General features: G+C 34.9%; 2 protein-coding genes and 1 long non-coding RNA gene across 3 annotated transcripts in view; 2 read left to right on the top strand and 1 right to left on the bottom strand.

Annotated features, from left to right (window-relative positions):
- LOC107630002 (NADH dehydrogenase [ubiquinone] 1 beta subcomplex subunit 8, mitochondrial) overlaps positions 1-1,335 on the bottom strand; it is a 5,583-nt gene extending 4,248 nt beyond the window's left edge. Inside the window, exons 1-3 of the mRNA XM_016332996.2 lie at positions 1,028-1,335; positions 793-879; positions 595-690 (exon numbers count right to left, since the gene is read on the bottom strand). Of these exons, the coding sequence (XP_016188482.1) occupies positions 595-690; positions 793-879; positions 1,028-1,165 (321 nt within the window). The 5' untranslated portion in view covers positions 1,166-1,335. The remainder of the gene's footprint in view (positions 1-594; positions 691-792; positions 880-1,027) is intronic.
- Positions 2,464-3,894, top strand: LOC107606506. The gene is made up of 2 exons (XR_002358721.1): positions 2,464-2,892; positions 3,672-3,894. It is a non-coding gene; the product is annotated as an uncharacterized LOC107606506 (long non-coding RNA).
- LOC107606496 (extensin-like) lies at positions 6,745-8,588 on the top strand. The gene is made up of 2 exons (XM_016308558.1): positions 6,745-7,061; positions 8,531-8,588. Exons 1-2 carry the CDS (start codon positions 6,745-6,747, stop codon positions 8,586-8,588), a joined length of 375 nt encoding a protein of 124 aa, XP_016164044.1.

Raw genomic sequence — 11,619 nt, 5'->3', positions numbered from 1 at the left:
CTACTTCACTTTCACTGACAGCATCAGTTTAAATTCAGGGTCCATCATCAGTCTTTTGACCAGAGTATCCACATTAAAACAACCTGCTAACTAGATTCTTATTCAGAAAGATGCCATATGCAGTAGACAAGAACAACTAACGTAGAGGCCTGTGGGGATTTAAAACAACAAAAAATGCACCCCCTAAAGGAAGAAGTGAGAATTGAGAACACTTCCTTCAAAGTTCCAAGACTAAACATTCTCGATCAACTGCACCACAACTAACCCTCAAAGTGATTTCAATGAACAGAACAACTAACAGAGACTTAAATCACAAAATTGAGACAGAAAACAGAGTATGGACCGATTAGTAATATTCAGTGAAATTCTACAGCCGACATCATGTTTTCCAGTGCACAATTAACTTTCATCTATAAAATGGCAATGAAGAATCCATTTTACCGAATGAGGCAATGACAACATCAAAATAATACTTAAAGAATACCAGAACATAGCAACAAGAAACCTAGATAACAGAATGAAATCCCAATCCAACACCAAACATTAACACAAAAAAAGTGGGGATGATAAGTAAAGTTAAAGTAGAAAACTTACATAGGGTATCTTGGAGGCCTTGTCATTCCACACTGCCAATAGTCCCAGAGACGCGAAAAAACTCAATCCACCACACAGCCAAGCCAATGCTTCGTACTGTTTCCATTTTTAAAAAAAAAAAAAATTGTAAGAACTATTCAATATTACATTATCCAAAAATTTCCAAAAAGTCAATAATTAGGGGGAAAATTTTCCCACCTTTCCAACAGTATCGGCAATACGATCTATACATGGTTCGGGAAATGGAGTTCCATTGTCCCACACGAGTTCGTCATTCGCAGGAAGCTGAGACCCCAATCACAATAGCAATAGTTAAAAAAGCACAACAAGAACCAATAATTTTCGAATTTGTACAAAATAATTGAGCTGAGAAATGGGGGAAAAACGATTATGATTGAAGGGTTAGCTTAAGAGAGAAACGATGGAAGCATACGGGTTTGTCGGGAACGATGTGCTTTCCGACGGGGAGGCCCATGCCGGAGCGGAGGCGAAGAGAGGAACCTACGGATCTGGAAACAACACCGTTTCCGGCCATGAATCTCGATGCTGCGTTCGCCAATCTCCCTGCCATGATTGATGGGTTTTCTAGGTTGCTATTGATCGTTTCTTTTCTGTTTTCTCCACAAGCCTACACTTTACTGCTGCTACACGGACTGTGCACACGGAATACGGAGACTTCAAACGACATCGTTTCTGGTATTTCCCTTTCCTTTTTCTTTTAAGCAGGATTTTCAGGTAAACTGTTGGGGGCTTTAAAAAAAATCTTTATCTACTAATTAACGTAAGGAGTAAAATATTATTTTAGTTTTTAATTTTTAGGTTATGTCTTAATTTATTTTTTAATATTTCATGCGTTTTATTTAGTTTTGAAATAATTTAAATATTTTATTTTAGTTCTAAATAAATTTAGATAAATTTAATGTTTTTTCACTGTTAAATTTGACATAAATAATTAGTATATTTATTTATGAGCTAATAACATTTAATTTAAGTACGTAAGTAAGATTGATATACTAATGATTACTTATGTAAAAGTTTATACTTTGATTCTAGAACGTTGATGATGAATAAGATTTGTGAAATTTTTTTTTTACTAGAAGAAGATCGAGAAAAATTGTTACAAGAAGGTTTTGGTTATGTTCGTACATTACTCACCCTATTAATTTGTGTATATTTAATAGTAAGATGATATTAAAGTCATTTAAAATTTTTGGGATAGAAATAGAACGATTGAAACTTTAGAGACCAAATTAATATTTAATCAAACATTGAGAAGCAAAATAGTATTTTACTCTTAATATAATAATAGAAGAATAAATTACTAAAATCGCTTCCAATTTATGAAAATATTGGCAAAATAACCTCTACTTTTGTTAAAAAAATGCTCCTAAAACATTTTAAAATGTTACAAAAATACTCTGCAATAACAAAAAGGCAAGTGCTTACCATGTAGATGAAAAACATTATCTATATGTATAGATAACAGGTGTAACTTATAATGAAAGTAACGTGTAATATATTATACCGAAGAAAAATAAATTTTGTACCAATGGATCCCACCAAAAAGTAAGCTTGCAGTGTGATATGACCATCATTAGAGTTGATAAAAAATAATTAAGTATATAATTTTTTTTCTTGTTTGAGCAGTTGAGTCTAACATATATAGAAGTAGGGGTGTTCAAAATCGATTCGGACCGAACTAAACTGAAGAACCGAACCGAAAAAACCGAAAATCGAATTAACCGAAAATCGAAAAAAATGATGTGTTGTTGTTTTTTGCGGTTCGGTTCGGTTTTTTATTCTCACCACCAAAAACCCTAACCGAACCGAACCGGTTCTTCCCAAAATCCTAAAAATTTAAACCTACCCCACCCCCCGACCCAGACCCAGACGTGAGAGTGTGAGACGGCCACACCCCCACTCCCCCTGTCCCCCAAACGCGTCCTTGATCCTTCTCCTTCCCCAGACGGCCAAACCCATGCGCGACAGCTTCCCTCTCCAAATCCCAGATCGAAGCCTTCCTCAGTTCCTCCAAATCCCACCGCCGAACAGAGGAAAACCCCCACTGCCGGTGCACGACCCAGCCTCCACCCAGCAGCATTTCTGGAGCCACCTCTGACTACGCCACCTCCGACCTCGCCGCCTCCAGTCCACCCAGCAGCGTTTCTGGAGCCACCTCCAACCTCGCCACGTCCGACCTCGCCGCATCCAGTCCACCCAGCAGCGTTTCTGGAGCCCACCCACCCAGCCACCAATTGTCCGATTCAAGTGCATATGGAGCCCGAGCCATCTATTCAGGTAAACTTTGCTGATTTGTTGTTCAGTTTAGGCCTAGGATTATAACTTATCAGTTTATTGATTTATTGTTTATTGCTTATTTATTGTTTATTGTTCAGTTTATCAGTCTATTGATTTATCAATTTAGCAGTCTATTGATTTATCAGTTTATCAGTTATTCAGTGTTGGTTCTGTGCTTAATGATTTAAACTTCAACTGCTTGTTTATTGCTGGTTCTGTGCTTGTTTATTGCTGGTTCTGTGCTTGATTTATTGCTGGTAAAAGTGCTTGTTTATTGCTGGTTTTGTGCTTGTTTAATGCTGGTAAAAGTGCTTGTTTTTTGCTGGTTCTGTGCTTGATTTATTGCTGGTTCTGTGCTTGTTTATTGCTAGTAAAAGTGCTTGTTTATTGCTGGTTTTGTGCTTGTTTAATGATGGTAAAAGTGCTTGTTTATTGCTGGTTCTGTGCTTGTTTAATGCTGGTAAAAGTGCTTATTTATTGCTGGTTCTGTGCTTGTTTATTGCTGCTTAATAATCTAAACTTCAGCTGCTTGTTTCTGTGATTGATTTATTGTTAAGATTATCTGGTTTTGTTCAATTTATTGCTTGCTTATTGCTGGCTGCTGCTTAATGATTTAAACTTTTATCGCTTGTTCTGTCCTTGATTTATTGTATTTGTTTATGTAGTTTGACGCCAGTTCAAGTGAGAATATGGGCGATACTGGATTGCTTCCAGTTCCTTAATTATTATTATTGTTGTTCTTCTTGTTCTTATTATGTAACTGCTTTTTTTTATTTCAGGTTGGTTTGCATTAAGAAGTTTAGCTATTTTGTTGGAGAAGACACCATAACTTTGCTATCAGTTTAATGACAATTTATTTTTATTTTCAGTTGTGTTGATTGTTAAACTATTAAACTTCTTTAATTGTCGTATTTGAATTCTGTTGTCGTTATATTTCATTAGATTAAGACTTTGTTACCTATTGTGTATTTCGGTTTGTCGATTTCAATATTATGACTTTGCATAATAGTATGGTAGATTTTTTTGATTTGATTGAAAAAACCAAACAAACCGAACCAAACCAAACCGATTTTAATTGGTTTGGTTTGGTTCGGATGATCTTGAAAAAAACCGAACCAAACCGAACCGCAGCTTAATTAAACGATCGAATCGGATGGCTTTTCCTTCAAAAACCGAACCAAACTGCACCGTGAACACCCCTATATAGAAGTGTTACATGTTATGATATTTAATTATCTATATATCTATTTATAATATATAAAAGCTTATACTAACTCTCTCCACAATGAGTTTAAGCCATCTTTTCTTTTCTAATGATGTCACATTAGCAATTCTAATGACTTAGCAAAAGATGAAAATCAACCAATCACTATTTAGTAAAATAAAATATTTTTAAAAAATTAAAACAAAAAACTCTTATCTATTATTATTCAATTGAAACATCAAGTACTAATTAAATGCAATAAACATACATTAAAAGAATACTTTAATTATCTTTAAATTTGTAACATTTATTATTTATGAATCCATTATTTTAATCTAAAAATAATTAATGGTTAAATTAATTTAATTTTTTTAAAATAACTAAATAACTTTAAAAAAGACGGATCTATATAATAGTATCTTTTGAATCAAATGTTGCATATATTTCTAGTACTTCTTGAACACCTGTTTTTCAACGAAATTTAATAGGATATCCAAAACAATTATCTATACTAGATTTAGTTCCATGTATCATGCAACACCAAAATAAATATATATTTTTTATATAAGAATTCATTTAATAAAAAAATTTAGAAGTTAATGTAAAATTTATTTTCGTAAGTTATTTAGAAGTTGTATTTAATTAGCATCTGTATATATTAACTAATTATTTACATTTAGATGTCAAAAATAATTATTTATACTATTATTTGATACCTTGTAGTTTATTGTAAATTCAATTTTGCAAAACTCATGTTAGAACTTCTTGATATCCTAAAGCCATCATAGTATTTTCTTATTAAGCTAATATTATTTTTTTGGGTACAGGTTACACCAATATTATTATAAATAATTAAATATCATAACATGTAACACTTCTATATATGTTAGGCTCAACCGTTCGAAAATCAAGATCCACCTACTCATGCTAAACCGGACTTATATATATATTATACAAAACAAGAGATAGTTGTTTTCTTTTTGTTTTATTTTTTCCTAAAATTTTTAACAATTTAAGAAGCCTAGGCCTAAAACAAAAAAAAATTATACACTTGATATTTTTCATCAATTCTAATAACGGTCATATCACTGCAAGCTTACTTTTTAGTGGGGTCTACTGGTGCAGAATTTGTTTTCTTCCATTATAATGCACTACACGTTACTTTCATTATAAACCTACACGTGTTATCTATACACGTAGATAATATTTTTCATCTACATAGTAGCACTTGCCTAACAAAAATCTTTATTGAGTTAAGAAATTAACTAAATTAATTAATGATGACAAACATTATTTTTGAGCAAAATAAATAATTAGTGTTGATTAATTATATCTACCTATTAACTAATTGTTTATTGTTGCAGACCAAATGTTAATAGCCCAAATGGAATAAAAGGCATTCAGCAAAGAATATTGGGCTGAAAGCAAAATAAAGAGCCCAAGCAAAAGCAAAGGAAGAAACCAAAGAAATTAAATCGGGCCATGCATACTAATACCCGATCCAAGCCCGAACTGATTTCAGAATTGAAATTCCCTCTCTCCTGCTTAACCAAAAGCAACGTTCTTCTTCCTTCTAATCAAGTCACATCAAGATTTCAGAAAAAGCAAGAAAGAGAAAGAGAAGAAAAGCTTCTTCCATAAGCCATTAACCAAAGAAGCAAGAGAGAGAGAGTTGAAGCTTGAAGCACAGAAGGTAAAACAGAAATTCCAAGCTAAATCAAGCTTAAGAAAGGTAATCCATCTCATCTTGCATGCATCAAGATCCTCATCCCTTCTTCCCAACTCTCTGCACTACCCGAAAATGGCTTTGAAGGGAAAGTTGTTTTCTGCCCCATTCTGCTGTGTATCTACGGACTTAATCAAAACTTGGGGACCAAGTTGCATCTTTATGGTTCAAATTTGGTTGACCAGTGGAAAAATAATTCCGGTTACTTCTTCATGGCTTTCGGTCAAGTTGGAAAAGTCAGAAGCAAAGGTTTTACTTTGATGCTTGAGAAGAAAAAGTAAGCTTGTGGGTTGGTGAAGCTCAAGGCTCAAGGTGTTGACCTTGGAAGAAGAACTCAGCCACATGCAAGGAGATATAAGAAGTTTGCTGTTCATTCAGAAACTAAGGAGAGAAAACCAGTGAATAGAGGTTTTGTTCTGAGAGAGCTCTTTGAAGAAGTTCAACTAACTGGACAGTGTAACCTAATCAAAGGTGCATTCCGCCAGTATGAAGAACTAAATCAGAGGCTTGCTAATCTGGTTTTTCGCATAGCAAAGAAGCTGTTGATGAAGTTAATCTCCTTCATGTTTTACTGATTGTAATGTACTTTTCTAAGCTTATCTTTCTGTAATTTCTTGAGAGAAAAGGCATTGTGAGAAAGCTTGAGAAAAAGCCATAAAAAATTCCAGGTTACACACGAAGGCACTAAACAAGTCAAAGAAACGAGGATTGATATGCTGCGAAAAGAGTATGAGATGTTTAGCATGAAGGATGGAGAAAGCATTGATGAGGCATTTGAGAGATTCTCAATCATAATCAACAACCTTGATGCTATGGGTACAAACTATGCAGAACAAACCTTGGTGAGAAAACTCCTTAGAAGCCTCACAAAAGAGTGGAAAAACACTGCCACTGTCCTAACCAAGAGTAACAACCTAACCAAATGAGGAAGAAAACCATTGCAAAAAGGGCTCCTCGAGAGAAGGTTTTCAAGCTACCCACAAAGCCATCCACTCGCTCTCAAGACCACACCTTTACCCCTTCTCCTTCTCCTCCTACCTCTCCTCATCGCTGTGACCCCATGGCTCGGACCAAAAATACTCCAAGGTTTCCTGCCTCTGCCAAGCCGACGCCACCACCAAAGGCCACACCTTCCAAGCCTGGCTCCTCAAAACCAAGTTCAGCAAAGCCTGGCTCCTCCAAAGGCAAACGTCAGGCGACTGAGGAACCCATACCCGAATCATCTCAACCAAAATCCAGGTCGGTTCCAATGTTACACGTCAGTTAAGTGGGATGAAGGAGTTGGTGTTTCTTACAATGATGCCCTGGCTAGTATTTGTGAACATATCTCTTTAATATATGGCATTACACCCACTCACAAAGCCCTAGGATATGAGCGTGCTCAACTGCACCGAGTAGTCAATCATATTATTTTGCCTCAAAGCGGCTCATATCAAAGGGTTTCCTACACTGATACTCTTGTTTTATATGCCCTTCTCACCAAAACTGAAATTTCATTTGCATATTTGATGGTTAGATACATGTTTGACTCTGTTAGAAGTGAAAAGGACAAAGCTCTTCCTTATGGCATGTTTCTGACTTGTATTTTTGAGTATTTTGGTGTTGACTTGACCAATGAGAAATATAAAAATAGACATTCATATCTAAAGGGAGGTGGTTCAGTGAAACAGCAAAAAGGACTAACTCGATCTGAGAGAGTGGTTCTAGATGATGATGATGAAGAGTTCATTCCAGATGATTCTACTGCTCCGTCCACTGAGGGTACTTCCATTTCCACTGGGAAGAAATCCACTCTGCTGAATGTGGTCAGGAATGTTGCTCAAGAGTTTGTCTCTCAATCGAACCACTTGATTGAATTGAGCAAAGAGAAAAGGAAGCTGGCTAGCAAGCATGAGAACTTCCTGAAGAAGTCAAGGGATAGGGTGGCTGTACTGATGACCTTCATTGATAACCTTCAAAATGATGAAGATGCTGCCACTGATGTTGAAGAGGATGCTGTTTCGGAAGGGAATGGTTCTGATGCCTAGGATTTGTCTCATAAAAACTGCTGCTGCTCTCTTTTTGTCTCATGATTTCTGCTTCTTTTGCTACTTTTGAACTATTTCTTTTTGGATGACTGTAATAACTCTTACTATTGATGCTCTTTAGACAGCTTAATTAGTACTTTGATCTGTGCTCTAACTCTTTTCTGCAGGATACAAGACTTTGTTTTTGTTGCTCTTATCCGCCCTTGATGACAAAAGGGGGAGTAAAATAGCAATAGAATAGGATAGTAGATCCTAGTACTAGTACTTGTTACTTATTTTTGCTGCATTAATACTTGTTTCTCACAAGCTGAATCTGTTTGCTGATGGTAATAGCTTGATGTTGGGCTGATTATGTGATGTTGCTCATTTGATATCCCTTGTACAAGATATATTGTACATAACTCTTTATTGTGCTTCCTTTCAGTACAATGTGAAACAGGGACAAAGAGGAAAGCATAGATTCAGGGGGAGCAACATAAAATCAAAGGGAGTTTTCTAAACCTAACTCAAACTTACTTCCTTTTGATTATTGCTTAAATCATGTTTGTCATCAAGGGGGAGATTGTTGAGTTAAGAAATTAACTAAATTAATTAATGATGACAAACATTATTTTTGAGCAAAATAAATAATTAGTGTTGATTAATTATATCTACCCATTAACTAATTGTTTATTGTTGCAGACCAAATGTTAATAGCCCAAATGGAATAAAAGGCATTCAGCAAAGAATATTGGGCTGAAAGCAAAATAAAAAGCCCAAGCAAAAGCAAAGGAAGAAACCAAAGAAATTAAATCGGGTCATGCATACTAATACCCGATCCAAGCCCGAACTGATTTCAGAATTGAAATTCCCTCTCTCCTGCTTAACCAAAAGCAACGTTCTTCTTCCTTCTAATTAAGTCACATCAAGATTTCAGAAAAAGCAAGAAAGAGAAAGAGAAGAAAAGCTTCTTCCATAAGCCATTAACCAAAGAAGCAAGAGAGAGAGAGTTGAAGCTTGAAGCACAGAAGCTAAAACAGAAATCTCAAGCTAAATCAAGCTTAAGAAAGGTAATCCATCTCATCTTGCATGCATCAAGATCCTCATCCCTTCTTCCCAACTCTCTGCACTACCCGAAAATGGCTTTGAAGGGAAAGTTATTTTTTGCCCCATTCTGCTGTGTATCTACGGACTTAATCAAAACTTGGGGACCAAGTTGCATCTCTATGGTTCAAATTTGGTTGACCAGTGAACCAGGATACATGCTGGTGTTAGCTTTTCTCTTCTCTGCTGTGTTCTGTTTTCTGATATTCATGAGACAAAAATAAATTGTCTCATAAATTTTCGCTGCTAAGTTAAAACAGAATTAGAATTGCAAATCTGTTCTAAAAGGGTAACAACAGTAATTAAAAGGAAGGCATAGATTCAACCCCCCTTCTCTAAGCCTACCACAACCTTCAATCTTCATTAACAAAAACAACTGGTGTGACATTGTTATTCAAACTTAACCCTAAACCCTAATAAGAGTACTCTTCTTGGTTTTCATTCTTTCTTTCTACATCCTTTAACAAAGATCCATCCTCCGCCCTTCCCTTTCTGTCTTTTATTGTCTTTTCTTCTTCTCACTTCCATTTTTGTTGCCACCTTCTACCTTTCACATTTACTCATTGTCTTCTATCCTTCACAAACTCATCCTTCATCATCTGTCCTCTACCTCTAACTTCTCCTCTTCTTTTTACCTCCATATTATCCTTCGTCTTTTCTTGTACTTTTTAGATCTGTATCAGTATTTTATCTTCCTTAACCTTCTCTTTGATTTTACATTTTTTTTCTTGTCTTCTCTCGTTCGTTGCCTCCTAGATTTTGTTCTATCATAATTCATTGGAAATCAAACAATGCAGCATATCTACAAATAAGCAATCATTAATCTTCTTGTAGTTGAGGAGGTCGCCATTACCATTTAAATTTAGTGATGTTGATGAATCTAGTATTATTGATTATTTTTATTTTATTAATTATGTTGGTTCTATTTTATTTCACTTTTTAATTTATGATGAATATGGTATTATTAACGATGAAGAATTTGGTTGAATTTTTTTATTTTACTAATGATTTTTTTTACTATTTTTATATTTTGTTGTTGACTATGAATTTGGTTGGGTTTCTTCATTTTATGGATGATTCTGATGCTATTTTTTGTTGATGGTGATAATTTGGTTTATGATGATGATGAACTTGACTTTCTTTCTTTTTTGGTTGTGCAGTAAATCTAGTTTGAATATTAGCATATGGGGTGCAATGGGGTTGGATTTGAATAATAATGCCACATCGGTTGTGTTTTATTGATGAAGAGACCTTTTTTATAGTGGGGTATGTTGTAGCTTTAAAATATTTTATGAGCATTTTTGTCCTTATCGATGGCTGGTAATCTTTAATATATAATAGGAGTGTAGTAGTGGTCTTTGCTTGACAAGTGTATCTCCTCATCCAATGACAACTGGAAACCTAATACAACACAGTAAAATGAGTCAATAAGTAGAGTAGTATACCAACCGAGCTCGTCATCAATGGATATAAATCAAAGATTTCAAATTATAGTATAAAATGTAGTAAAATACTTTCTCACCAATAAACACAGAGCAGTCTAATTTTTTTTCAAACCTGTGTAAAAATGTCTGAAGAGTATGATATGCTAATGAATGTCAATGCCAAGAAGCTTGAATGGAAATTTCAGGTGTATGTTGTTCATATATGGAAAAATCCAAACAGGTACAACCAAAAGAAAGTTAATAGCATAGAGATGGTACTTCAAGATATTAAGGTAAGCTGTTAACTTTATTTACTTCATTTCAGTTCGTTGTTGATAAATGAGATTCTTATAGCAAATGGATTTTTTTTCCCAAGGAGGAAGGATCCAAGCGTCAATCAATAAAGGTTTATTCAAGAAGTGGAGGAATTTTTTTAGGAGTTTAAAATGTACACTATGAGTAACTTCATTGTTGTGGACAAGATGGAGAAAATTAAAACAACAAAAAATTGGTGGACTTTGAACTTTTTCCACAGAACAGTTGTCGTGTGGAAAATCCAAGTTTTCCTCTCGAACCCTTCTGCTTGAAGCCTATCCCAGAGCTCTTTGCTGCCGAAAAGCTTGATGATACTCAACTATTGGGTAAGCAACTACTTTGTATATTTTTTTTAGATAGTAACCATCATTTCCAGTATCCTTGATATTGTGACTTATTTGGTATCATTCATTATTCGTTAGACATAATTGGGGAGGTCGTTGGGAAGGAGGACCCAAGGGATATAATCACAAGCAAAGAAAAGGAGATAAAACGTATGGTGGTTGTGATAGCAGACCTAGAGTAAGTTTCTTGAATAAAATAGACAAGTTTTATGCTGTTTGAAATAGTATACATCAGTTTAATCTGGATTTGTATGGGTTTTGTGTTACGCAATAACAACAATCTTGATTGTGTGTTGTTTGGTGACATGGTCAATCACATACTTCCCCATCTTGAAGATGGTAGGGTTGAACCACTGATAGTGGTGTTGCAGTTTTTTAAACCCAGCCGATGGAATGGTATGCATCAACATGCTAAAATTTCTAACCCACTCCATTAGTAAAAGTGGTTTGTTTACTAAAGTTGGTATGTGATAAAGCCATGTTTACTAAAGGCAAAACTGATTCTTATTGTTTATGTTTTCAGATAAGATATCAGTTCAGAGCCACTTTGATGTCTCTAAATTACATGTTAATCCTGACATGAAGGAAATACATGATTTTCAGA

This window comes from Arachis ipaensis, chromosome B01, assembly GCF_000816755.2.
Source record: "Arachis ipaensis cultivar K30076 chromosome B01, Araip1.1, whole genome shotgun sequence".
Taxonomy (NCBI): domain Eukaryota; kingdom Viridiplantae; phylum Streptophyta; class Magnoliopsida; order Fabales; family Fabaceae; genus Arachis; species Arachis ipaensis.
This window is presented reverse-complemented; position numbering and strand designations above follow the sequence as displayed.

What these genes read in the sequence shown, in the direction of transcription:
- LOC107606496 (XM_016308558.1), top strand. Translation starts at nt 6,745, where the DNA reads ATGAGGAAGAAAACCATTGCAAAAAGGGCTCCTCGAGAGAAGGTTTTC. An exon ending in TCATCTCAACCAAAATCCAG is followed by an intron (nt 7,062 to 8,530) that starts GTCGGTTCCAAT and finishes TTATTGTTGCAG; the next exon opens with ACCAAATGTTAATAGCCCAA.